The sequence below is a fragment of the Rhinatrema bivittatum genome, chromosome 5 (genome assembly GCF_901001135.1).
Source record: "Rhinatrema bivittatum chromosome 5, aRhiBiv1.1, whole genome shotgun sequence".
NCBI lineage: Eukaryota > Metazoa > Chordata > Amphibia > Gymnophiona > Rhinatrematidae > Rhinatrema > Rhinatrema bivittatum.
Window position 1 is genome coordinate 65144373 of NC_042619.1, and position 27373 is coordinate 65171745.

At 42.5% G+C, this 27373-nt stretch overlaps 1 protein-coding gene across 1 annotated transcript in view; it reads right to left on the reverse strand.

Annotated features, from left to right (window-relative positions):
- Positions 1-437: 437 nt before the first annotated feature.
- LOC115092349 (matrix metalloproteinase-20-like) overlaps positions 438-27373 on the reverse strand; it is a 45509-nt gene continuing 18573 nt past the window's right edge. Inside the window, exons 5-7 of the mRNA XM_029603150.1 lie at positions 15895-16051; positions 8850-8953; positions 438-968 (exon numbers count right to left, since the gene is read on the reverse strand). Coding sequence (XP_029459010.1) covers positions 868-968; positions 8850-8953; positions 15895-16051 — 362 coding nt within the window. The 3' untranslated portion in view covers positions 438-867. The remainder of the gene's footprint in view (positions 969-8849; positions 8954-15894; positions 16052-27373) is intronic.

Here is a 27373-nt window from a genome sequence, read left to right on the forward strand (position 1 = left end):
AGAAAGAAAGGAAGATGAGAGCAAGAGAATGGAGAGGGTAGTAGAGCAGTGAAAGAGAGCAAGGAAAGGTGAGAGGAGAGAGAGCAATCGGAGATGAGAGGTTAACATTAAGGTGACAAAAATGGGTAAGAGTTCTGAGAGCAAGGGGGTGAGATAGGTGAGAGCAAGCTGGGATGAGAGAAGTGAGTGTGTGTGTGTGTGTATGAGTGTGTGTGTGTGTATGTATGTGTGTGTGTGTGTATGTGTGTATGAGTGTGTGTGTGTGTGTGTGTGTATGTGTGTGTGTGAGTATGTATGTGTGTGTATGAGTGTGTGTGTGTATGTGTGTGTGTGTGTATGTGTGTGTGTATGTGTATGTGTGTGTATGTGTGTGAGTGTGTGTGTGTGTGTGTGTGTATGAGTGTGTGTATGTGTATTTGTGTGTGTGTATGTGTGTATGAGTGTGTGTGTGTGTGTATTGGGGTGGGGGCAGAGAAGGGGCGCGGGAGTGAAACACATCTAGTACAGTACTTAAATAAGGGGCCCTCCATTTCATTACCACACCAGGCCATGATCCAGTGTAGATGGTCTGGACTACCTTTTGATACTTCATAACGTTTCTGACTGAATATTCTATCCCCTAAAATACTGCCTTTCAAAGGGAGTTAAAATACATATTTTTTTAAAGTTCCTATCCTCCCTTACAAGAACATCTTTCTCTGTATTAGCAGACATTAATAATTGCCCAAATGTGGGTAGTTTGAAAAAAGTTGATCTTGATGAATTGTTTTCTTTTCAAGAGACTAGGTCCGTTCTGCAGGCAGCACGAGTATTGGAGGAAGGCAGGTGAAGAATCCTGAATTTGCTAATGGGATAGATTATTATTGTCTAACATCCCAGCCATGTGTTGGCCTTTCCAACTTCAACTGTCTTCAGAGTTTCGTAGTCATACTTGTATGAATTAGGTCCAATAATAAAGTGTAGAAAACCTGTGTTTGCATAAACGAAGGAGATCTGTTTGATTAAACTAGAAACAAAAAGCTTAATCAAAGAAAATAATTAGTAAGTTTTAATGCTCTTTAACAGTCTTCGAGGATTATTTTTGTTTACATAGGTATGATCTTTTTGGACAGGTGTATCATAGCTTTGGGAGGAAATCATGAGGACTGAGGAGTTTCCAGTTGAAATTAATTAGATACTTTGGAATTCATAAACTCATAAACACACTGGACAGGTCGGAGATGGATTGTAAGGTGGGAAACTCATTTAGAAATTAGTTGAATGATAGACCACAGAAGGTGGTGGTAAACAGAGATTACTCCAAGCAGAGAAAGGTGACCACAAACTATGTGGCTTACTAAATACTGGTATGGCTCTTGAGGTGAGATCCCATATGGTTGTGTCCAGATTGTAACTGGGCAGTTATCTGAGGAAAGAGGTAAAAAGAGAGTTAGGAGGGAGCCAGAAGAGATCAGTATGAGAGACGTTAGCATGCAGACAGCGGCTGCTGACACTCTGGCAAGTTTACCACGTACTCCAAAGGAAAATCATGGCAACAGGACTAAAGTAACTCATTGTCCTACAAGGAGCGATTCCTTTCTGTGGAACAGAGATGAGAAAGATGACGCAACTACAGAGATCCACTAAGGTTGGATTGATGGAGAAAGAAACCAAGGTATGGGCAGAATGCCTGAGAAGTGCCAGGAGAGTTTCAGTAGTGCTTTTGCTCGGGGAGAAATAATTATTTGGACAAAGAGCTTCCGTATTACTGTTACCACACAGAAAAAGAAGTTAGAAAAATATCCCTTAAGCTGCCTTGAATGCAGGCAGTTTGAAATCCCCTCTGGGTGAGGAATGCTGACCTATTGTGAGGATTGTGATGAAAACACTGAACCTCGTAAACATCCTTTTTGATGAATTTTGTTAATAAAGCAGGCCAATTGGGAACACAGCAACTGTGTAATCTGCAGTTTTAGAAAAGAAAAATAGGATGGGATCAATATTCTGTGATGCGGTGAGTGGCAACAATATTCATGGAAAATCAAGCATGAAACTTGTCCTGGATATTCAGTGGGACCTATATTTTCAGGTCTCCCACTGAATCAATTCAGATGAAGTTCTGCCTGCTATTTTTCCAACTTAAGCCAAAGCCCAGGCGTTGGGATGCGGCCTCCGAACCAGGCCCCGGCATCAGGCCTGGGCTTGAGCCCAGGCCTTTGTAACTCAATCTTTGGATCGGGCCCAGGCTTGGCTTAGGCCGAGGCCCAGGCATCGAGACCTGGTCTCCAGACTGGGCCCCAGTAACAGGCTTGGGATGGGATATGGCCTAGGCGTCGGGACCCGGTCTGGTCATGGCATCGGATCCCAGATGGATCAGGTAAATGGGGGTTGGGAAATTTCCTGACCCCTGCAAAATTTTACAGGGGAGCCTTGGTCTTTGCTCGGGTCTCAGCTGAGACCCCCAACATTGCATTCGGACGTCTGCTGCAGCCCGATGCAGTCGCAGCCTATGCCTGTGGGGACGTTTGCAGAACTGAAGCCATAATGGACTGTAAGTTACTGAATCTGTGATTCATTTCTAGAGTCAATCACAAAGAATCAGAGCCAATTTCGCATTCATTATTACATTTAGTAAAACTTCAAAAATTTATTGGGGGTCTATTCAACCCTGCTGGTTTAGAGTGGATACCTGCAGTTTGAAGTTTGCTGAATACCAAATCTTGTTAAAGGAGATGTGTGAAGTAACTCAAATAAGATCTAGCAATGCTCAAAAAAGAAATGTGGGGCACACAATGGGTGGAGTCACCTTGGGCATTCCTGTTACAATCTGCACTCCTTCTATAGACCAGCCATGAGAAATTAGGAATGAATTTTCAAAGAAGTTTTACATGTAAAAATAGCATATAATGCAGGTAAGTAGCATGTACATACATATATATGTGCTATAATGTTGAGAGTCTATGCATAATTTCAATTTCATGTGTACATTTTCCTGGGGAAAAAATGAGACAGTCCAGGGGCATTCCAGGGTGGGATTGAGAAGTACACGCAGCAGTTGCTGGATTATGAGCCCACAGGGGACATGCAAATACTTACAGTACCTGAAAGTAATGCACTTTGAGTTCCTGAAAGGTCAAATATATAAAATAAATACATTTTATAAATGATTTATGCATTTCCATCACCAAGCTTCTTCGTACACTTTCATACCTGCTAATTTAGTTCAGTTTAATTTCAAACAGTACTTCAGGCACTAGTTTTCTCCAGCACTGACTACTGTAATGCACTTTTACTAGGACTCCCAAATACAACATTAAGGCCACTTCAAATACTTCAAAACACAGCAGCTAGAATACTAACCAGAAAAAGAAGGAGAGAACATATAACTGAAACCCTAGCTGAATTGCATTGGCTACCTATTGAACACAGAATTAAATACAGTCTTATGTACCATACATAAACTAATTCATGATGAGAAATCGGACAGGCTAAACACAGCACTATGAGTACACGTCCCACACAGAAACCTTCGTTCAGCAAACAAAGCACTTTTAACCATTCCTTCAGTAAAGACAGCAAAACTAACCCAAGTGAGAGAAAGGGCCTTATCGTTAGCAGGCCCCACACTTTGGAACACAATGCCTCTAGAGTACAAAGGGATCTCAAAACCTTTAAGAAAAGTTTTAAAACATGGCTTTTTTAAACAAGATTTTTATAAAGAGACCAGAGAATCTACCTTATAAATGGGCTCTGACCGACGGCCCGCAAATGCGCAGTAGAGAGCAGCTCTACCGCGCATGCGCAGGCGAGCACGTCGGTCAGAGCCGAGCGTGCCCGAAAAAAAAAAATGGCGCTGGGGCCGCAGGAGCGGCGGCGGCGGTGAGAAGCAGGATCGGCGGCGGCGGTGAGAAGCAGAAGCAGGAGCAGGAGCGGCGGTGAGAAGCAGGAGCAGCAGGAGCGGCGGCAGCGGCGATGAGCAGGAGCAGCGCCGTGCGTGCGGGAGGGACACCCCCCTCCCCCCTGGAGATCTTCCGTCTGCGGATGAGCTGAAAGGGGAGGGCATTGGGAGAGGGAGGAGAGAGGGAGAATAGAGGGGGAGAGGGGGGGAGAGGGAGGGAGAATAGAGGGGGAGGGGGAAGGTGAGAGGGAGGGAGAAAAGAGGGGGGGGGGAAGGTGAGAGGGAGGGAGAATAGAGGGAGGGAGAATAGGGGGGGAGGGGGGAAGGTGAGAGGGAGGGAGAATAGAGAGGGAGGGGGAAGTGAGAGGGAGGGAGAATAGAGGGAGGGAGGGAGGGAGTGGGAAGGAAATGGACCGAAATTTTTTTTTTTAAATGTAGCCCATTGTTACGGGCTTAACGGCTAGTAGAAAATAAACAAGAATAGGCAGAAAAGCACCAGCACACAGCACTATTGTTACGGGCGCGTCCACCACGCCGCCGACGGGCCGAGGGTTTGGAGGCCCTTGGGTACTGTTGTAGGCATGTGGAGCGCGGCCGCCTCTAGAGCAGATGGTGAGCCCTTGGGCCACGGCAAGACTTAGGGGAACCCAAGCCACACCGTAGGAGGTGAGCCTGACGGGTACTGAAGCAGGGGTTAAGGAGCGGAGTCTGACCCTCAGCCGGACCTGCACACCCATGGCAACCAGCAACGCAATGTTGGTTGATGAACGGTCCTCCGACTGTTCCAAGCCCTTTTGGACCTGTCGCTGGGTAATGGCATTGGGCGGCAGGCCGGACAGAGGACGAGGGCAGACAGAGTCCATAGTACACTGAAGACGTTATCACGTGTGTTAATGCATTTTGATGAATGATGCATTAAATTTGTAAAATTTGCATTTACATCACACATTGCAGTAACCATTGCATGGGTTAATGCATTATCACATGCATTAACACATTTTAATAAATTACCTTGTTTAATTGCTGTTAAATCACAAGAGGATTGTGAGAAATTACACAAGGACCTTGCAAAACTGGAAGGCTGGGCATGCAAATGGCAAGTGAAATGTAATGCGAACAAGTGCAAAGTGATGCATTTATGGGTCGATTTTAAAAGCATTGCTTGCACGTGTGTGGGCCTCTCGTGAACAATGTACATTTTAAAAAGCCACGAATTATGCACATACATACCCATGCAAGTGTCAAGAAGAGGGCAGAAAAGGGGTAGGACATAGGCAGGGCATGAGCATTGGGGGGGGGGGGGGGCAAGATTTAAATGTGTGAATCCGCATTTTAAAAAAGGTGAACATGGTACACATTGGCATATTATACGTGTAACTTTACTTCTGGTCCTGATGAGGAGTACATCTGGAGATCTCGAGTTTTAGGGCATTTAGCATAGTGTGAGGGTTCAGGGTCAAGTGGAGGGGCTTGAAGGATGAAGAACCAGAGGGGTCTTGAAGACCTCAGTATGAACTGGGCAAACTGGTGGTCTACTTGGAAAAACTGATTTTTCCCTTGCACGAGCATGTTTTAAAATCCGCCTACATCCGCACAGAAAAGCCACTAAAGCCCTAACCAAAATGGGAGGAGTACTTTAAATGATATGCATGTACTTGTGCGCATGATTTTTAAAATTGCAGCATCTTTCCGCTCATTCGCCGATAAGTGTGTTTATGGGCACACGCGTGTTCCTTTTAAAATCAACCTGTTTGGGAAAAGTAACCCAAATTGTAGCTACGCAATGCAAGGTTCCACATTAGGAGTTTTCATTCAGGAAAAGGATCTAGGCATTATTGCTGATAATACATTGAAATCTTCTGCTCAGTGAGCAGCAGCAGCCAAGAAAGCAAATAGAATGCTAAGGATTATTAGGAAATGAATGGCAAATAAAACAGAGAATATTATAATGCTTCTGTATCGCTCCATGGTGTGACCTCATCTTGAGCACTGTGTGCAGTTCTGGTCACTACATTTCAAGAAAGATATAGCAGAATTAGAAATGGTACAGAGAAGGGCCTCCAAAATGATAAAGTGGATGGAACAATTCCAGTATGAGGAATTGGTTAGGTCTCTTCTGCTTGGAGAAGAGATGGCTGAGGGGAGATATGACAGAGGTCTATAAAATAATAAGTGGAGTGGAATATTAAATGTTAATCAGTTTACTCTTTCAAAGAGTTCAAGGACAAGGGGGACACACATGAAATTACTAGATGATACATTTAAAACTAATAAGAGAAAATACTCAATGCATAATTGAGCTCTTTAAAAGAGCTGCAGCTATGATCCAGAAACTATAGACCGGTAAGTCTGACCAGTACTAGTTAAAATCGTAGAAACTATTATAATGAACAAAATCACAGAACATTTAGAAAGACATGGTTTGAAGGAACAGAGCCAACATAGAGTTCAACAAGGGAAGTCTTGCCTCACCAATCTACTACATTTTTTGAAGGTGTTAATAAACATGTAGATAAGGGTTAGCCAGCGGATATAGTATATTTGGATTTTCAGAAGATGTTTGACAAAGTGCCCCATAAGAGACTCCTGAGAATATTAAAAAGGTCACAGGATAGGAAGCAATGTTCTATTGTGGACTGCAAACTGATTAAAAGGTAGGTAACACAGTAACATAGTAATGACAGCAGATAAAGACTAAGTGGTCCATCCAGTCTGCCCAGCAATTTGCTTTTGGTAGTTACTGCCTTGCCATGCAAGTTAACCCCATGCATTCTGTTAAGGGCAGTAACTGCTGCGCCATGCAGTTACCTCCATGCATTCTGTTAAGGGCAGTAACTGCTGCGCCATGCAGGTTATCCCCATACAGAAATGTTACACCATCCAGTTTCTTCATTTCCAACCTCAAGCCTTTAGTGATCTGCAGTGTTTGTCCCATCCCCTTTTGAATTAATTTACTCTTCTTGTCTTCACCATCTCTTCTGGGAGGGCATTCCATATAAACACTACCCCTTCTGTAAAGAAATATTTCCTGACATTAGTTATGAGTTGTCTCCCTGGGGTTTCATATTGTGATGCCTAATTCTACTTTTCCTTTTCAGAAGAAAAGGTTTGAAGTTTGTGCATCATTAATGTCTTTCAAGTATGTGAAGGTCTGTATCATATCTCCCCTGTCTCTCCTCTCCAAGGTATACATATTTAGCTACTTCAGCCTCTCCTCCTAGGTCTTCCAAAACAGACCACAGACTATTTTGGTACCCTTCCTCTGGACCGTTTCCATCTTATCTCTATCCTTTTTTAGATATGGTCTCCAGAACTGAACATAGTATTCCACATGAGGCCTCATCAAACACCTGTACAAGGGCATTATCACAGAGAGTAGGACTAAATGGTCAGTGTTTTCAGTGAAGAAAGGTAAACAATCAGTGCCTCAGATATCTGTACTGGGACAGATGCTTTTTAATATATTTTTAAATGATCTATAAAAGTGAATGACTAGTGAAGTGATCAAATTTGCACAGAATTCTTTTTAAATCATAAACGGATTGTGAGAAATGGCAAGAGGAGCTTGTGAGACAGGGAGACTAAGCATCCAGATAGAAACATAGAAATGACGGAAGAAAAGGACCAAACGGTCCATCCAGTCCGCCCAGCAAGCTTATGGTAGCATCAGCAGTGCAATACAGGCCTCCCCATAATGGTAGCATCATGGGATGGCATTCTCCAGAAAGATTTGGTTTTCATATTTTCACAATAGGGATTGTCTCAGCCCTGCTCAAAAGTTAGAACAATTCTAGGCAAAAAATGTATTCATCACTGTAGCTAAGTAAAAATAAATGTAGGAGCACTGGCTGGCCGGCGCCATCTTTAAAGATGGCCGCCGCCATATTTAAAGATGGTCGCCGCCATCTTTAAAGATGGCGCCGGCCATCCAGTGCTCCTACCATGTGACAGGAGCCGGCCAATGGCACGGATACCCTGTCATATGGTAAGGGCAAAGGACCATCGGCGCCATCTTTATGAGTGGCAGCCGACGGCCTGAGAACGGGAGATCGCTCCCGGGACCACCACTAGACCACCAGGTATGTTTTGGGGGGCTCGGGAGGGTGGGGGAAGCTAAGGGGTTGTTTTTAAAGGGTCGGGTGGGGTTTTTTTTTTTATCGGCGCCATTTTTGAGTGGCAGCCAAAATAGCCAATGGCCCGAGAGTGGGAAATTGGTCCCCGCGCCCCCACTGGACCACCAGGTAATTGTAAAAGTTTTGGGGGGGTTCGGGAGGGTGGGGGAAGGTAAGGGGTTAATTTTAAAGGGTCGGGCCTCACTACAAAAAAAATAACGATGTGAATCGGAACCAATTCCTATTCACATCACCCACATCACCCATGATCAGATTTTTCCCCCCCTCTAGGCGAACCCAATCGTTAAGACGATCAGGCACACGATTCACATCTCTAATAATTACGAACATTTTATTCATTTTTTTTTATTGCTGCTACACACTGAGCTGAGGATTTCATGGTATTGTCCACAATGATGCCCAGATCTTTTTCTCTGATGGTAACTCCTGATATGGAAGCTAACATCATGAAACTGCAGTGTGGGTTACTTTTTCCTATGTGCATCACTTTCCACTTATCCACATTAAACTCAGAACCAACATCAGGAAATATTTCATTACAGAAAGGGTGGTGGATGCATGGAATGCCCTTCTGGATGAAGTGGTGAAGACAAAAACGGTGAAAGACTTCAAAGGGTCATGGGAAAAACATTGGCTAGAGGTTGGAAATAAGGAAAAGGCCACATGGGGGTAACTTGCTGGTGTGGCGGTTACTACCCTTAATCAATAGGCCTTCATATTGTTGATGCAACTCCATTATTGCTCTCTGTTTCAACAGCAGGGGGAAAAGAGGGAAAACTCCCAGCTCTCTAGATTACCTTGTTGCACCTGGTTCATGGAATGTATTGATTCAGACTTACCATTCAGTTCAATAACTGCATCTAATTTGCCACTTATTCCAGGGAAAGCTCCTGTAATGTTCTCTGGATAGCCCATATCCATAGTATGAGTAGATTCATCATAGCTGAAAGGAAAACACAATGAAAACTTTATTATCACTACTTCTTATCATTTCTATAGCACTACTGATGTATGCTGTATGACACATAAGGACAATCCCCTCTCTGTGTAACTTCCAGTCTGGTCAAGACAAAATAGGTTTCAGGAAATGTATTTATTGCAATGAAAATGATTAAAATCAAAAAAGATTTGATAATAAGGAGCCAGAGTTTAAGATTTCAAAGCCATCTCAATAAAGCAGGTTTCTGTAACATAGTAACGACGGCAGAAAAAGACCAAATTTGATCCTCCTAACAGGCCTTTCTATCTTCCTCTCTTCTGTCTTCAGCCAGGCTAACATGCACAAGACTTCATGTATTCAGCTGTTCTGGACCTAAATTAGGGAACAAATTACCTCTAACACTGCTCCTAGAGACCTGATACCTCATCTTCTGGAAGAAAATTAAAGCATGCCTCATCCTCTGGCACCTGGTCCGCTGGAAAGTCTTCCTGACCAAGGATCGCCTCCCATCTAACTCTATCTCTCACAGTCCTGGAGTTGAACTTACTTCTTAACTATATGTATGCAATCTATACCCATTACAATCTCTTCCTTGTCCCTACTAATGTACCTGCTCCTTATCTACTGTATTTACTTGCAATTCACCTCCCATCTGTATATCATATCTGTTTTCATCCATTATTTATGTACTCGGTGTCTTGTTATTTTATGTAATCTGCCTTTTGGCCTTCCTTTAGGAAAAGGCAGAATATTAAATACTTATCAATCAATAAATAAGATATTGCTGGAAGTGATACTGATGGCCTGTGAGTCAGAACTAAACCAGTTTTTTTTTAGCATGGCATTAGAAGAGTGGTAGTAAATAATTCCAAGCCATTAGGAACAGACTGAGTCCATCCCAGTTTTGGCCTATTCCATGTAGCAATTTGACTTCCTTCTCTTGGAGAAATCAGAACTGCAATTCCCTATATAAAGTAAGATACAAATCAGGCTTGGTGTACTCTGTCTCCTCTTCTAGACCTGCTAGATGGCACTAAATTGCTGAGTACAATCTTTCACATGAGACATAGAAGTTATGAAATCATGTCTCCTCTGCGAGCATTAAAGATTCTGTAGCATTTTTTTTTGCATGAGCGGGTATACTAACCATAGTGTAATCACTAAATTCCTGCACAGACTGCACAGTTTGGTCTGCCAAAAACTCCATCTAGAAAGAATCTAATCATGTTCAGAAGAGCTCGACATATATTTTAGTTTATGCATCTTTTACTAAATTGCATGGCATGACTCAAATACATAAATGCAATAATAATAGCTCTTTGCTGTCAGGGATTGAAGAGGAAAAAAGTGTGGGTACTCTTTTTTTAATGCTGTTTCGTAAATATGTTAGAAATCAGGAGAAAAGAAGATGATCCCTGAGCTGTGTGCTGCTGTGATCCCAAGCTGAGAGCTGTCGTCATCCGCAAAGAATTTGTAGCACACCACATGGGAGAACTTAGCGTAATTTAAGATTTCTGTTTTGCCTTTCTTTACTGGTAAGTCACTTCAAAGCAAATCACAGTACGATTAACACAGCTGACAAATATTAAGTGTAATTTACAGTATATATATATATATATATATATATATATATATAGGATAGATTGATACATAATATGGTCAGTTTGCAACATTATTGTTGATAGGAAAGAACATTGTTCATTAGTTCAAATTATCATATTTTTATAGAAAGTCTATTTCTTAGTTATTTATCACATGTCATAGTCTAGAGAGAATATAATCTTTTAATATTTGATTGCCTAAGTACAGGATCTTATATTACACCATATTTTCAGTTGGCACAGGTCAACTGGCCAAAAATCCATATTTTTAGCTAGTGCCTAAATTCCAAGTAGTTATTAATGTTTTGTAGCTAGAAGACATGAGTTCCATAGACCCTGTGCCACACGTTTGATGGCTCTAGACTTTGTTTCTCAATCTGAGTGGTTTTAATGACGGGATAGCCAGATATCCTTTTATCTTCTTGGTCAGGTAAATTAGGCCAGTGCTCCATATTGCCTTGAACATACAGGATAACATTTTAAATTTGATCCAAAGAAAAATTGGGAGCCAGTACAGGAAAAGGGGGAGGCCTTTTCCGATTTTCTGCTATCCATGATTGTTCTGGCTGCAGTATTTTGAAGTACCTTGAGTGTGTTGACTTTTTAGATAGTCCCAAATAGATCATATTACTATAGTCCGAGTGTATGATATTAATGATTGCATGACTATTTTGAGGTCAGTTGGGTACAAAAAGGGATGTAATTGCTTCACCAATTGTAGGCGCCAAAATAATTTCATTACTGCTGATATTTGGCTTTCCATGGTCAAAGCAGAGTCAGGGATGGCTTCTAAGTTTTTTAACCTCATGTTATGGACACAGAGTGACATCATCCAAGATCCTTCATGGGAATTTCTCACTCATAGGATCTCCATTTTGTTCCTGTTTATCTGAAGTGTGATACCGCCTCTGGGCATTGGTTGTGAAGTTTTATTTTTTCCTTCCACGTGTTCAATGTTGTTAAAGGAATCTGAATGAAATCATTATAAATGTATAGCTAAGTCCAAATTTTCTTGCAAAAGGTATGAGGTATTTATTGAATAGGATGAGGAAGAGTGGAGAACCTTGGGGTGAATATTTTTCTTTTTGGTCTGTATTAGAAACTGGAGTACTGCAGGAAATGGGAATATCAGCAAAGCCTTTTAATATCTATATGTGTCTAATTTGAGGACATTTGGCAGACCTGCAGCTGGATTATAAAATATATGCTGATGATATCCAGTATGCTTTCCCTTTGGTAGGATCAGTTTCAACTGAATGATAGCTATGCTTGTTGGTATAATGTGATTTGTATCCTCCATCCTGGGTGCAATGACAGAGGGCGCTATATAAGTGCTGGTACAGCATATTGAAGAGTACTGCCATGGTTTGAGCATTGTGCAGAATGTGCACTGTGCTCTATAAATGCTGCCCATTGTTAGTGATACAGTTAAGATGTTTTGTGGGTAACTCGACTGAATAGTTAACAAGCAAGAGACAAATTCATCATTGATTTTTTTTTTTTTGTCAAATTTACATTCAGGCCAGTTTATGGAGGAGGAGCCAAGATGGCAGCTTGACCGGTGCACTGCTCTGCCCGTTTTCTGGTATTCTTGCAAAGTTTCCAAATTGTTGTTACTCACAATTCCTCCTTAGAGGAAGGGGAGAGTGAGAACGTATCCCTCGTACTCTATGGCTCTAACTGGGCAGAAAACGATACTGCAGTGTACAGGAACGACTTTGCAAAGTGGGGCAAACATTCCAGCTGTGGAGGAGAACCTGCCCCGGCCTCAGAGGAAGTGTCGCTTAGCCCCCCCAGATGAACGTCCACCTCCAGCTACATGGGTAGCCATGTCGCCTCGCTCTGTTTGGAACCCAGAAGAGGGAACCCATATAGCAGAGGACGAGGGAGCAGCGTCATTGGAATCCCCCGTGTTTAGTTCCTCCAGAGTCAACGGGAATGATGCCGGTGTTTCAGAGCCGGTTGGGGTGACCGGTCAGATGTCAAGCGGAGGTGAGAACCCTGCCGTTGAATCTCTTTTTTCTGCCGGTTCAGTTGCTATAACTCAGAAACCTGTGGTGTTCACCCTAGAGTCTCTATGGGATCTAACATCTTCAATGGCTAAAGTATTTTCTGACTGCTCGTTGAAAATTAACTTATTATCTCAGCAAGTGGACACTATTTATAAGAACAATGATTTCCACTGGCAGGAAACTCTAGAAAAGTTTAAAAATGTGGAATTGCAACATGTAAAAGGAGTTCAGTCTACTGTTATTCAAGACTGTGGAGTTATAAATAGGAAGGTGGAATTTATAGAGCATGCTTTAAGACATTTAAATTTGCGAGTCCTACATTTTCCCAGGGTTGTGGGAGAAATTCCTCGAGTTACCCTCAGAAGATATTTCCTTGAAGTGCTGGAGTTTACAATAGAATTTGCTTCCCCCTGGATAAAGCTTTTTGCCTACTCACTCTAATATACAATCTCAAGCCTTTGCTGTTGATTTAGAGAACCTAACTGCTTTCTTAGAGTCATCTAACTATGAAATAACTGAAAGAGCTACTCTCTTGATATCCTTTTTCGTTGAAAAAGATCTGAGTGTTATTTTAAAAAATCTAATGTTCTTTTTATGGGTCAAAAAATCAGGATTTTTCCTGATTTGACTAAGTCTACTCAGATGAGAAGGAAAGGTTTTTTGGCTTTATGTCAAGAGATGTTATCTGTTGGTGCAACCTTTTTTCAGACGTTTCCTTGCAAGGGTATCGTTAAGTACAATGGAGATAATTATGTTTTTTTTCTCCTGGAGACTTAAAGAGCTTTATAGATTCCAAGAAGGTTATGCTACAAGTTAGCAATATCTAGGTTACTTCATCATATTGGGAGTAATGCATGTCATATTGAGCTATGTCATTTCTCTATTGATGATTTCCTATTGTTTTCTCCTTTTCTTTTCCTAGTGCTACCTCTCCCATTATTGTGGTCTAATGGGTAAAAAAATAGAAAATGAAAGATTATCTTGACAGTGTAATTTCTTCTTTTTATTTCTGTAATTTCCTTTGTGAATACCATATTACTGTACAAAGTGGATGCTTTGATTGAAGTTGTAAAAACTTAATAAAGAATAAATTGAAAAACAAAAATCAAATTTACATTCAGGGTAAAACATTCTTAATCAGGTCCCAAACCCTTGGCAAGCTCTTTTTTTGTCTTCCACCTAGTATTCACTGAAATTCTGTTAAACCTTTTAATACCGAACAGGTTTTGTACTGGTTTTCCTTCCCCAGCACCTGAACCTTCCAGTCCAATCAGAACCTGCCCCAACCTCCCCTTCCACTCTCTGCCATTTAACACAAGGGAGTTGCATATTAAGGTGCAAAGGACCTTGTTTTGTTGCCACTAGATAACATGATTTTGCTAACTCCTGCATTCCGATTTCCAACAGATTGCTAACTCCCTAGCAGATTTCCAACACTCTTTGCACCGATTGCACATACAATCTCTCAATAGCGGGTAAAAGATCATACATGTGGCACTGAATGCAAAAGACTGGAAAGCCCCCCTCTTGCTGCTGGACTTCTGCCTTCATCTTAGTTTTATTGAGTTCCTAGTTAAAATTAGGATACTAAGGGGCAGATCTTAAAACATACACACGGGCGTAGATTTGTTCACGCAACCCGGCATGAACAAATCAACGCCCGATTTTATGACATGCGCGCACTGCCGCGCGCATGTCATAAAATCCAGGATCGGCGCACAAGGTGGTGCACACATGTGCACCTTGCATGCGCCGAGCCCGAGGGAAGCCCCAATGGCTTGAAGGGAACTTTTTTCCAACCCCCCCCCCCCCCCCGGCTTCTCCTCCTTTCCCCTATCTAACCTATTTATTATTATTTATTATTATTTAAGGCTTTTATATACCGACTTTCTTGATACAGATCAAATCAACTCGGTTTACATCAAACGAAGCAGAACTATAACCAACCATACAACAAGACAATTTGAAGGAGCATAAAAGTTACATTCTAACAAGGTTGCCTTAACTGGGAGAAGGAAAAAAAGAGGGGGGAGAACAAAGATAAATTACTATATACAATAAATTACTATATACAATGGTGTATGGGGTATGGGAGGGAGGTAGAGGCAGAATCTCGTGATGACTTTTGAATAAATCAGGCTGTTGTGCTATTGGCAGGGAAGGCTTGGCAGAATAGCCATGTCTTTAGTTTCTTTTTAAAAGTTAGAAGATAACTTTTTAAAAAGTTTCTTTTTAAAAGTTAGAAAACCTACCCCCCATCCCTAACTAAATCCCACCCCCCTACCTTTGTTGGACAAGTTACATCTGCCCAAGGCAGGCGTAGTTTGTGCGTGCCAGCCGGCTGCCGGCTCGCCATTCCCCGGCCCAGGGGCTGCTTCGGAGGCCTCAGCCACGGCCCCGGAACGCCCCCGGGCTGGCATCACGCCCAAGTCCCCACCCCCGGAATACCCCCGAATGCCGCACCGCCCCGACATGCCCCCGAAACGCCCCCGACACGCCCCCAAGCAAAGTCCCGGGGCTTTCCGCACGCTGGCGGCCTATGCAACATAGGCGCGCTGGTGTGCAGGGCTTTTAAAATTTACCCCAAAGGGAGTTGCAATTAAAGTACTTTAAATTTACAGGAATATTTACTAATTAATCTGCTATTTAAGTTTAGGATACTAAGAGAGTTGGAATGAGAATACTTTTAAATTTACAGGTGAATTTACTAATTAATCAGCTAGTGTCCTACAAAAGGATGATTAAACTTTCAATAAGGTCTGCTACAATAGTATGATTTAGATGACCCTGATTGATTTTTTAATGAGAAAGTGTCTCGTGCCTAAAAATCAAGGGTTGAGTAGGTGGGAAAGACACACTAGAATTAACTATCTCTAGCTTGCTTATTACCTCAGACACATACAAGCTCTAAAGAATATATCCCTGTATTTCACCTTTCACCAAACTTTTACAAGTCCAAAGATTTCCAAAAACTATACCATTAAGCGCCTGCTTCCAGTCCTCCTCTACTGCAAAGGGTGCGGGGGCCTCTGGAAGCTGGGGCTGTGGAAGTCAACCCCTGGATCGCTTGCAGTGACCTCTGGACGCCTTTCCCGGAGGATTCCTTAAAATTGGTCAATACGTATGATTCTATGGATGTCACTGTTGTATGGAGACTTGGACCTCCATCACCCTGAGTCCTGTTATTACTGCCTCTGTAGCACTCTGCCTCTGGTCCCATGGTCAAGAGTTAAGTCTGAGACTCAAACCTGTGCTGGCTGCACATCATTGGATTACAAGGTTTAAAAATATGTTTAAGTACCTGAATATTTATTAAGGATTATCTACATACCTCCAGTAGTTTTCTCCTACAAAGAAAAGTGTTTTTCCAGTTTTATTAATATGTACTGCAGAATTGATTTCATCAACCCCAGCTGGAAATCCTAAACTGGAAATCTTGGTGGGTTTTTTCCTCACTTTAAGATTTGTAATGCTCCAAAATTTGGAACCTATGTAAACAAAGTTTGCATTTAGTAGAATTAATAATGGTTATGAAAATAAACAGTTATCACACTTTATCTTATGTAATTAAAAAGTGCCCATGAGCCTTATTTTCAAAAATCTGTTTCTTCAAATTCCGTGCATAAATGTACATTACTGAACAGCACTACCTACCTAGTCCTCTGGTTTCCTGTGGTAACTGAGGGGTAGAAAATGATTCAGCAATTGTGGTTATGTTTGCATACATATATTTAGATACAGTTTTTAAAATGCAAACATATTTTCCTTAAAATAATTTTTCAGTCCTTTTTGGTATGTTTTTAAATTTTTTTCACCTTTCCACTGTTTTGCCTCTTTTTTTCTCCCTTCTCCTTTCTCTCTTCTACCCACTCTAATGACAGTCTTCTTTCCTTCCAAAAGAGCTTGTCCTCCTATTTCTCTCCAAACATCCAGTGTATCCTTTTCTTCCGCCCTCCCCAGCCTCTTATCCCTCCACGTCACCAACCTTATCCCTCAGACCTATCTTTCATCCTCCCCTCCCTCAGCTTCACTACACCAGTCACTTTCCTTCCCTCCCCCAGTTTCATCCTCACTCAAGTTCACAGGAGGAGCAGAGCAACGGCAGTAAAGCTAGGCATGGCTTGGAAGGTGGGGGAGGGGAGAAGAGGGCTGGGGCTGTGGAAGTCGATCCCTGGATCGCTTGCGGTGACCTCTAGATGCCTCTCCCGGGGGATGCTGGGAGCAGTATGCAGATGAGCCTTCCAGTCCTCCTCTACTGCAAATGGTGCGGGGCTTCTGGAAGCTGGGGCTGTGGAAGTCAATCCCTGGATCGCTTGCGGTGACCTCTGGACGCCTCTCCCGGGGGATGCTGGGAGCAGTATGCAGATGAGCCTTCTGGTCCTCCTCTACTGCAAAGGGTGCGGGGGCCTCTGGAAGCTGGGGCTGTGGAAGTCAATCCCTGGGAACAGCAGCTGCCAGGCTAGCATGGCCAGAGGAGAGCAGATCAGCAGCAGCTGCTGGGCCGGCCCTGTGGAAGGGAGCAGAGCCGGGGAGCAGAAGGGAATGGGGTAGGAAGGGCAGTTTGCCACGATTTCATAGCCACATGTGAATCCTGCTGTAGGTGCCATCGAACTGCTGCACACCGTGGGACCCGGAGTACCGTCAGCACAGTAACGGTTGATAATAATCGAAAGCATTTCTAATTTTAGTTGTTCCCAGTATCAACCATTTACTTCAAATAAATATCCTGCTTCAAATTCTAAGCGATAATGAAGAATATAATTTTTACCTTTGAAAATGTACGCTGTTTTCTGAGAAGGGACCTCATAGGCAGCATCAATATCTGACTTAATTTGTGGTAAGAAGTTTCCGATCGGTTCTTCCTTCGTGTTTGATGTCTGAAGTTGCCGGATCCACATTTTGCTTAGCAGAAAAAGATGATCCAGGACATGTCAGGGAACAGTGGTACCTTTCAAACACGTTGAAGTTATCATTCTACATATATAGTTAGGTTGGTTGAAAGAAGATCCTTGCTAAGTTCACTGAGTTCATACAGAGCTGTAGCTAGAGAATTTTCCCCCCTTTTAAAAACAGTGACCTATCTTGAAATAGGAAAACATGGAAAAGGAATTAGAAATTAGTCATCAATAAATCCTCACCTACTAAGCATTTTTCCCAGAGACTCAGAATGGGAGAAAAGCCTTAGTAAATCAGGCCCTTAGTTATTTTTGTTAATTTATTGTAGGGTAGATAACTTAAGATGTTTAGCATGATATGGTAGCTTATCATAAGGACCAAGGGCTGAGTTTTGAAGCATTAGGGATTTACTGCAGTTCTTCCATATTAGTTCTCTAAAGGACCTTTGAGATTTTTTAAAAATTCCCAGTAGATTGTTTTGAGGCCCTCTTCAGGTTTTCTGTCACAAAAACATGGGTTTAACTAAGTCCTTAAACTTTTTAATGGACGATCAATTAACAAGCAAGTATGATGTTATACTGTACAGAGATCTCAGAGATAATGTAAAATGAGCTATTTATGTTATAAATAATAATTACATCTTTTTTTCACAGGTAAACATATTTATCCATTTAAAAATGCATTCTGAATATTGCCTTTCCCCTGCCCCTCACATGCGTAAACGTATGTGTGCTATTCACAGTGCGCATGCTTTTACCCTCATAAAAAAGAATGTGGACTGGTTGAAGGAGTAAAATGTACACTGGAAAGAACACATGGAGTTTTCATTTTCAAAACTCCATGCGTACTTTCCAATTAATTCTTTGCACCAGCTCCAATGGAGGTGCAAGGTATGCGGGCACATTTCTATCTGCTTTGTATGTGCTGGCTGTGTTTTAAAATGCACACTCCATGAGCAGATTACCTGTGAAAATGAGCTTGCAGTCCTACAAGACTGCAGATCCCACAGGGAGTTTCAAAATTTCCCTGCCTATGTCTAAAAATATATATTTTCTTACTGATTGCTGTGGCATGAGCATTTTAGTCTAGTTGGCAGCTGTGAAAACTGAAAAAATGAACAATTGTACATTCAGGAATAGAGGTGCTTATGCAAGAGACAGAGAATGACACATAGAAACTTTGTGGTCAGTTCATACAAAACAGCCAATGTACTAAGCTGTGACATAACTTGTAAAAATGAGCTTTACCCTCTATTGCCTCAAGTACAAACTAACAGGGCCATTCATCAAAATGCATTAGGGCCCTAACATCTGCAATAAGATTGAAAGTGAGGTAAACCTCTATCGATTATCAAAAAAGTGTGTTTGTGAGGAGCTAACTAAATTTAAAGTAGATAAGGCGATGGGGCCAGATGGGATACAGCTGATGTTTCTAAGCGTAGCTCTGGAGCTCTGTTGGCTTACCTTTTCAATGCCTTTTTAGAGTCAGGACTAGTTCCAGAAGACTGGAAATGGGTGGATGTGGTTCATATTCATAAGAGTGGATGTAAAGAGGAGGCTGTGAACTACAGGCCGGTTGCCTCTGTGGTAAGCAAATGAATGGAACTGCTGCTAAAACAGAGGATACTGCAGGTTTTGGAATCCAAGGAACTGCAAAATGCGAGGCAGCATGATTTTAGCAGAGGTAGATCTTGTCATACGAATGTGATCAATTTTTTTAATTAGGTGACCAGAGAGTTGGATCAAGGGAGGATGCTAGCTGTAGTGTGCATGGATTTAGGTAAGGCCTTTGACTTAGTTCCACATAGGAGACTTATATATAAATTGAGTGCACTTGGTATGGGACCTAAAGTAACTGATTGGGTTAGAAACTAGCTGAGTGGAAGGTGATAAATGGTAGTGGTAAATGGAGTTCATTCTGAGGATGAGGCAGTTACTAGTGGTGGGCCCTTAGCTCTTGGACCAGTTCTTTTCATCATTTTTGTGAGGGACATAGTGGAAGGATTGTCGGGAAAAGTGTCTTTTTGCTGATGATACCAAAATCTTCAACAAGGTAAACAGCCAGGAAGGTGGTAAAAACATGAGGGAGGATCTAGTGAAGTTGAAGGAACAGTCTAGGGTCTGGCAGCTCAGATTTAATGCTGAAAAATGCAGAGTAATGCCTTTAGGCTGTAAAAACCCAAGGGAAAGATATAATATTGGGTGTGAAATCCTTGGTATGGACCCTAGAGTGTCTGACTGGGTTAGAAACTGATTGAATGGAAGGTAACAAAGAGTAGTGGTAAAAGGAGTTCACTCTGAGGAGGGGGAAGGGGGCCTTACTAGCGGTGTGTCTCAAGAATCGGTACTTGGACTGACTCTTTCAGTCTTTTAGACAGCAACATTAAGGAAGTATTGTCATGAAAGATTTGTTTTTTGCCAATAAAGATATAGTTGCGATGGAGAAGGTACAGAGAAGGGCGACCAAAATGATAAAGGGGATGGAACAGCTCCCCTATGAGGAAAGACTAAAGAGGTTAGGTCTGTTCAGCTTGGAGAAGAGGCGGCTGGGGAAGGATATGATAGAGGTGTTTAAAATCATGAGAGGTCTAGAACGGGTAAATGTGAATCGGTTACCTCTTTCGGATAGTAGAAAGACTAGGGGGCACTCCATGAAGTTAGCATGTGGCACATTTAAAACGAATCGGAGAAAGTTCTTTTTCACTTAACGCGCAATTAAACTCTGGAATTTGTTGCCAGAGGATGTGGTTAGTGAAGTTAGTGTAGCTGGGTTAAAAAAGGATTGGATAAGTTCTTGGAGGAGAAGTCCATTGCCTGCTATTAATTAAGTTGGCTTAGAAAATAGCCACTGCTATTACTAGCAACAGTAACATGGGATAGACTTAGCTTTTGAGAACTTGCCAGGTTCTTATGGCCTGGATTGGCCACTGTTGGAGACAGGATGCTGGGCTTGATGGACCCTTCGTTTGACCCAGTATAGCATGTTCTTATAATAATAATAAAATCTGCAGTAGACTAGACAGGAAGATATGGAAACAATGGGGAGGGATCTAGCAAAGCTCAAGGAATGGTCTAGAGTCTGGCAGCTAACATTTAATGCTAAAAAATGCAGAGCTATGTATTTAGATTGAAAAACCCAAGAGAACAGTACAATATTGGGGGTGAAATTCTTTTAAGCACAAAAGAAGAGCGGGATCTGTGGATGATTGTATCTGATGATCTTTAAGTGGCCAGACAGGTGGATAAAGTGACAGCAAAAGCAAAAACGTTGCTTGGTTGCATAGGGAGAGGAATGGTCAGCAGAAAAAAAGGTGATATTGCCCCATATAGGTTCCTGGTGAGACCTCATTTGGAATACTGTGTACAATTCTAGAGACCACACTTTCAAAAGGATATAATCCAGTTGGAATCAGTCCAGAGGGTGGCTACTAAAAATGTTAGTGGTCTTCGTTCTAAAGCATATAGGGATAGACTTGAAGATCTAGAGGAAAGGTTAAATAAGGGAAATATGATAGAGACATTTAAAAATCTTAGAGGTTTTCATGCACAGGAGTCAAGCCACTTTCAATGAAAAGGAGACTATAGAAATAGGGGTCATGGGATGCGGGTGAAAGAGGGTAGATTCAAGAGTAATTTTAGGAAAGATTTCTTTATAGAGAGGGTAATGGAAACATAGAACAGTCTCCTAGTTGAGGTAGTGGAGGCAAAAACACCATGGGGCAGATTTTTATCCTTATGCTTGCGGGGTACATTTGTGCACACTACCCGGCACGCACAAATGTACAACCGATTTTATAACATGTGCGCGCTACCACGCGCATCTTATAAAATCCAGGGTCGGCGTGCGCATCGAGGTGCACACTTGTGCACCTTGCGCACGCCGAGCCCTAGGAGAGCCCCAATGGCTTTCCCTGTTCCCTCCGAGGCCGCTCCGAAATCGGAGCGGCCTCGGAGGGAACTTTCATTTCGCTCCACCCCACCTTCCCCTCCCTTTCCCTATTTAACCCACCCCCCTGCCCTATCTAAATCCCCCCCTTACCTTTATTGCAAGAGTTACCTTGTGCGTGCCGGCCGGCTGCTGGTGCACCACCCCCTGGCACAGCCGCTGTGCCAGAGAACTCGGGTCCGCCCCTTTTTCAAAGCCCTGGGACATACGCGCATCCCGGGGCTTGCGCGCGACACTGAGCCTATGCAAAATAGGCTATGCACATAACCCTTTGAAAATCTACCCCCATCTGAATTAAAGAAAGTATGGGATAAACACAGGGGATCTCTGAAGGAGTGACGGGAACATGAGAACATGAGGAATTGCCATGCTGGGTCAGACCAAGGGTCCATCAAGCCCAGCATCCTGTTTCCAACAGAGGCCAAACCAGGCCACAAGAACCTGGCAATTACTCAAACACCAAGAAGATCCCATGCTACTGATGCAATTATTATTAGCAGTGGCTATTCCCTAAGTGAACTTGATTAATAGCAGTTAATGGACTTCACCAAGAACTTATCCAACCTTTTTTGAACCCAGCTACACTAACTGCACTAACCACATCCTCTGGCAACAAATTCCAGAGCTTAATTGTATGTTGAGTGAAAAAGAATTTTCTCCAATTAGTTTTAAATGTGCCACATGCTAACTTCATGGACTGCCCCCTAGTCCTATTATCTGAAAGTGTAAATAACCGATTCACATCTACTCATTCAATACCTCATGATTTTAAAGACCTCTATCATATCCCCTCTCAGCCGTCTCTTCTCCAAGCTGAACAGCCCTAACCTCTTCAGCCTTTCCTCATAGGGAAGCTGTTCTATCCCCTTTATCTTTTGGGTTACTCTTCTCTGTACCTTCTCCATCGCAACTATATCTTTTTTGAGATGCGGCGACCAGAATTGTGCACAGTATTCAAGGTGCGGTCTCACCATGGAGCGATACAGAGGCCTTATGACATTTTCGGTTTTATTATTTATTCCTAATAATTCCTAACATTCTGTTTGCTTTTTTGACTGCTGCAGCACACTGAGCCGACGATTTTAAAGTATTATCCACTATGATGCCTAGATCATTTTCCTGGGTGGTAGTTCCTAATATGGAACCTAACATTGTGTAACTACAGCAAGGGTTATTTTTCTCTATATGCAACACCTTGCACTTGTCCACATTAAATTTCATCTGCCATTTGGATGCCCAATCTTCCAATCTTACAAGGTTCTCCTGTAATGTATCACAATCCGCTTGTGATTTAACTACTCTGAATAATTTTGTATCGTCCGCAAATTTGATAACCTCACTCGTCGTATTCCTTTGCAGATTATTTATATATATATTGAAAAGCACCGGTCCAAGTACAGATCCCTGATGCACTCCACTGTTTACCCTTTTCCACTGAGAAAATTGACCATTTAATCCTATTCTCTGTTTCCTGTCTTTTAATCCACGAAAGGACATCGCCCCCTATCCCATGACTTTTTAGTTTTCTTAGAAGCCTCTCATGAGGGACTTTGTCAAATGCCTTCTGAATTAGTTGGGTAGATTGGGTAGATTAGCAAACTAGATAGGCCATGTGTCAAGTTTCTCTGTTTCTATGATTTTCCCATGAAACATTTTGAGAAAATGATAACTTTTTTGCAGAAAAATTTAACTGCACCTTCCTGGGTATAGTTAAGTTTTGCAAAATAATATGGGCCAGATTTTAAAAGCTCTACGCACGTAAATCGCTTTATGTGCACCGGGCCTACTTTATAAAGGCCCAGCGATGCGCGTAAAGCCCCGGGACGCCTCTAAGTCCCAGGGCTTTATTAAAGGGGTGGTCCAGGGATGGGGCGGGGGGGGGGGGGGGAGGCCAGAGGCCTCCGACACAGCGCCATTTGCCACTGTGTTGGAGGATTGTGTGCCGCCATGCGCAACCTCTGCCTGCCTCCAAGCAGCGCAAAAGGTGAGATAAGAAATTGGGGGGGTGGTTAGAGTAGGGCTGGGGGGGAAAGGTTTGGGGAAGGGTTGGGAAGGTTAGTTAAGGGGGAAGGGAAGTTCCCTCACAGGCCGCTCCAATTTCAGAGCAGCCTGGGATGGATCTGTGGAAGACAGTGTGGCTCGGCGTGCGCAAGGCACACAATTGTGCACCCCCTTGCACGTGCCGACCCCCGATTTTATAACATGTTATAGCATTGAAACTCTCAGGCAAAATAAAATAAAAACTGAAAACAACAGTCCCTAAAGACAGGGAATTGTACTGTGTACAAACAATTTGATGGTGTAAAAGTCTGGATTTCTTAGCCTATACCTTTATCCACACTGCAGCAGGCAGAAGTTACTGCTGAAAGACAAACAGGAGGATACTGTGTGGATTGTCAAAGCTGGGCCATCAGAATAGATCTGTGTTCCCAAGCATGGATGCAGGCACAGAGACTGAGGGGAGGACTACACTGCCCACTTTGTGTTCATCGCTATTGCTCTCTTGGCACTATGGTTACTGCTATGAAATCTTTCCTTAACTTTGTTTTTCTTTTATGCCCTCCTCCAGAATGCCAGTGAGAGATGCATTGTGTGCTTTGTACTCCTGCATGACTCCAATGATCATTTATTTTTCTAATGTACTTATAGGAGTAAGGCCTTAAGATGTTTAATTTACTTACGGGCCGATACAGTACAGTGCGCTCCAACGGAGCGCACTGTTAACCCGCCATTGGGTGCGTTTTCCCTTACCCCTTATTCAGTAAGGGGCGGAAAACACGCGTCCAACCCACGGCACCTAATAGCGCCCTCAACATGCAAATGCATATTTATGGCCCCATTAGGAATTCGTGCGCGATTCAGTAAGTAAAATGTGCAGCCAAGCCGCACATTTTACTTTCAGAAATTAGCACCTACTGGTTTTCTGTGCACCCTCCGACTTAATATCATGACGATATTAAGTTGGAGGTCCCGAAGGGTAAAAAAAGTAAAAAAAACAAAAAATAAAAAATGTTGAAGTCGGCCAGCGGCTGTCGGGTCGAAAACCGGATGCTCAATTTTGCCGGCGTCTGGTTTCCGAGCCCGTGGCTGTCAGCGGGCTCGAGAACCGACGCCGGCAAAATTGAGCATTGGCTGTCAAACCCGCTGACAGCCGCCGCTCCAAGCCAAAAGGAGGTGCTAGGGACACTAGCGCTTCCTTTTGCCCGTTTCTACCGCCAGACCTAATTTAAATACTGAATCGCGCACAGGCAAGTGGCCTGTGCGCACGCCGGGAGAGTGGGCGAACGCACTCCCGCGGACTTTACTGAATCGGCCCGTTAGTTATTGGCTTGATAATTATTAATGCTTTGATATTTATTTATCTTCTGTATTTCTCTCTCAAGACTTGGGGGGGGGGGGGGGGGGCAGAGTGTGTCCATGGTAAGGGACAGATTTGTGGAAGCCATTTCGATGGAGCACGGGAAAGGGTTCATTTAGCCCCTTAGGAGAGATAAATACAGTCGCGTTGATTCACAGTTAAAGGATGCAGTTGCTTGTGAGTTATCTGTGTCTCTGTAAAAACTTACTGTGTCAAGCATTCCTCCCTTTTTTCCTCTACTCTGATAAGGAAGCAGGCCAGAAATTTCAAGGACACAGAGAAACTCAGAATACAGTATAATGGGCAACCTGCCACACACATATAACAGCACACGAACACAAGTAGTTTGATTAGAGAGAATAAATGTGAAGAACTTTGTCATGTTTTCAGGGTTAGGGACCTAGACAAAGACATGTGCACATGTGTGTAACAGCCATGGCGATTCCCCAGAAGTGTGGTTAAATCAACAGCAAAGAAGCTAATACTGGACTCCTTCTTCTTTCTTCATCACTTTCTGGAAGCAGAGCTCACTTAAGGATTAAGCAAAGGAAGGGCGGGTGGATTTCTTTGCAGCCCAGCAACCCCAATAGGAGCTGCATGATTGAGGGTCACCAGCCGTTTTTTTGTCCTCACGAGAAAGCTTGCAATCGCCGCTCACAAGTCAGAGGACAGCTTGCTGAGGGAAGGGATTTGCAGTTAGCGCTTACCTGTACTATAGCTAAGTACTCATTATTATTATAGCTGCTGTTTTTCTCTCTTTCTCTCTTGTGTATTTTATGTGTGCTCATTCTCATAAGCTAGCACTAGGCTTTTATATCTCTTGTTTTGGGAAGTTGTTTGTAGCACAGTATATTTTGCATATATCTATATCTATCTACCTATCTATTTTTCATAGTATAGATATATATATATATATCTGATTATTCATATCAGTCATTGGCTCCCGTGGTTTGTTTGCCTGCTGGTTTCTATCAGAGACAGCCCACCTGCAGGAACCCACAATACATTGTCTGTGGGAAGGAGAAATAAACTCCTTTTGCCTTATCCTGACAACCTGGCCTCTTGGCTCCATCTGTGACAAGAAGCAAGCTGTGGAATCTGTTGCCAGATGATGTGGTCAAGACAACTAGCAAAGCAGGGTTTAAAAGAGGTTTGGACAGGTTCTTGGAGGAAAAGTCCATCACATTATCAGCCAGGTAGTCTAAAGAAAGCTACTGTTATCCTTGGGCATAAGTAACAGAAATTAGATCTCCTTTATGGGATGTGCCGGGTACTTGCGACCTGGACTGTCTACCATCAGAGACAGGATGCTGGGCTCGATGATGTTGTCACCATTTAAATGAGAGGCACTACGCAAGCAAGGGATTCTACTATACGAAACGTGAGCAATGTATTTTTCATGCAGTCTAATTTTTAATATTCTTGTGGCTTTTTTTGTAAATGCTGGATGTGATAATATTTAGTATTATTTAAAGACTGTGCTATTTTAACTTAAAATGTAATCGTAGAAATGCTTACCTCTTTCTGAAGATTACAATGTTTTGTCCTAGAGTGGTTATAGCATCAATTGTCACGTTGGCATTACATTTCTCATCTGCCGTCAGCCATCTTGGGAAAAAGTAACGCAAATATGGGTGCATTGGGTATTGTATTCCTCCATCACTAGCTACTGGTCCTATATTAGTTAAAAATAAAATCCCTAATGATTTTTATTATACTTTTTTATTTATCTTTCTTATTCTGTGTGTACAATATATACAGATTGTTAATCTTTAACAAGTACATTTCACAAAACATTGTTCTGCTAATTCTAAAATGAGGTTTCTTTGGATTTCTGTTTTTATCTAGCTTTATTTGTGTATGTGTCTCTGTCTGTGTGTGTGTGTGTGTGTGTGTGTGTGTTTTGGGGTGATTGGGGGAACTAAAGCAATAGATGGAAACTCTTCAGATAATAACCCTCATCTGTTAAAGTGGGCAATGCCTTATGCCCATCAGGCAAACCATGTGTAGTATGGAGCTGTTTAGAGGCTGACGTGGGAAAAAAAGCCAGGCTGTGCTTCCTCAATTCAGCACCTCTGCTCTTTCCCACCCTCTCTTCCCGCAGTCATCCTTCAGAATCTACCAGTGCTCCTTCTTCGCACTGTGGTCCATCTCTTTTCTTTGCCTTTCTCTTTTTCATCTATCATCTGTTCTGTTCTGCCCTTCTTCTCCAGTTTATACTATTCCTCCTCTCTCCATCAAACCTTCCATATTCTTCTCCACCTTCATATTCCTCTGTTCCTCTCCTCAGTATTCCCCTCTTCACATTTAACCCCTCCAAGCTCCTCTTCCTCCATCTCCATGTTAATCTCTCCCATCTCTTTTATGTTCTCCCTCATATCTAATAATCTCTTGCAGAAATACTAATGAAGAACTTAGCAGAAAGTTGGAGATGACCCCCAGAATCTATTGCTGCACCAGTTCTGTGGTGTCACAAATATCAGTAGTTTGTGATGATGCCCATATGATATGAGGTTCCATTCTCCTCCATAAGACAACACCATACACAACACAAATGATGGAACCATATCAACTGAATTGCTCCAATCGCATATTTTCCTGTGGACATGAA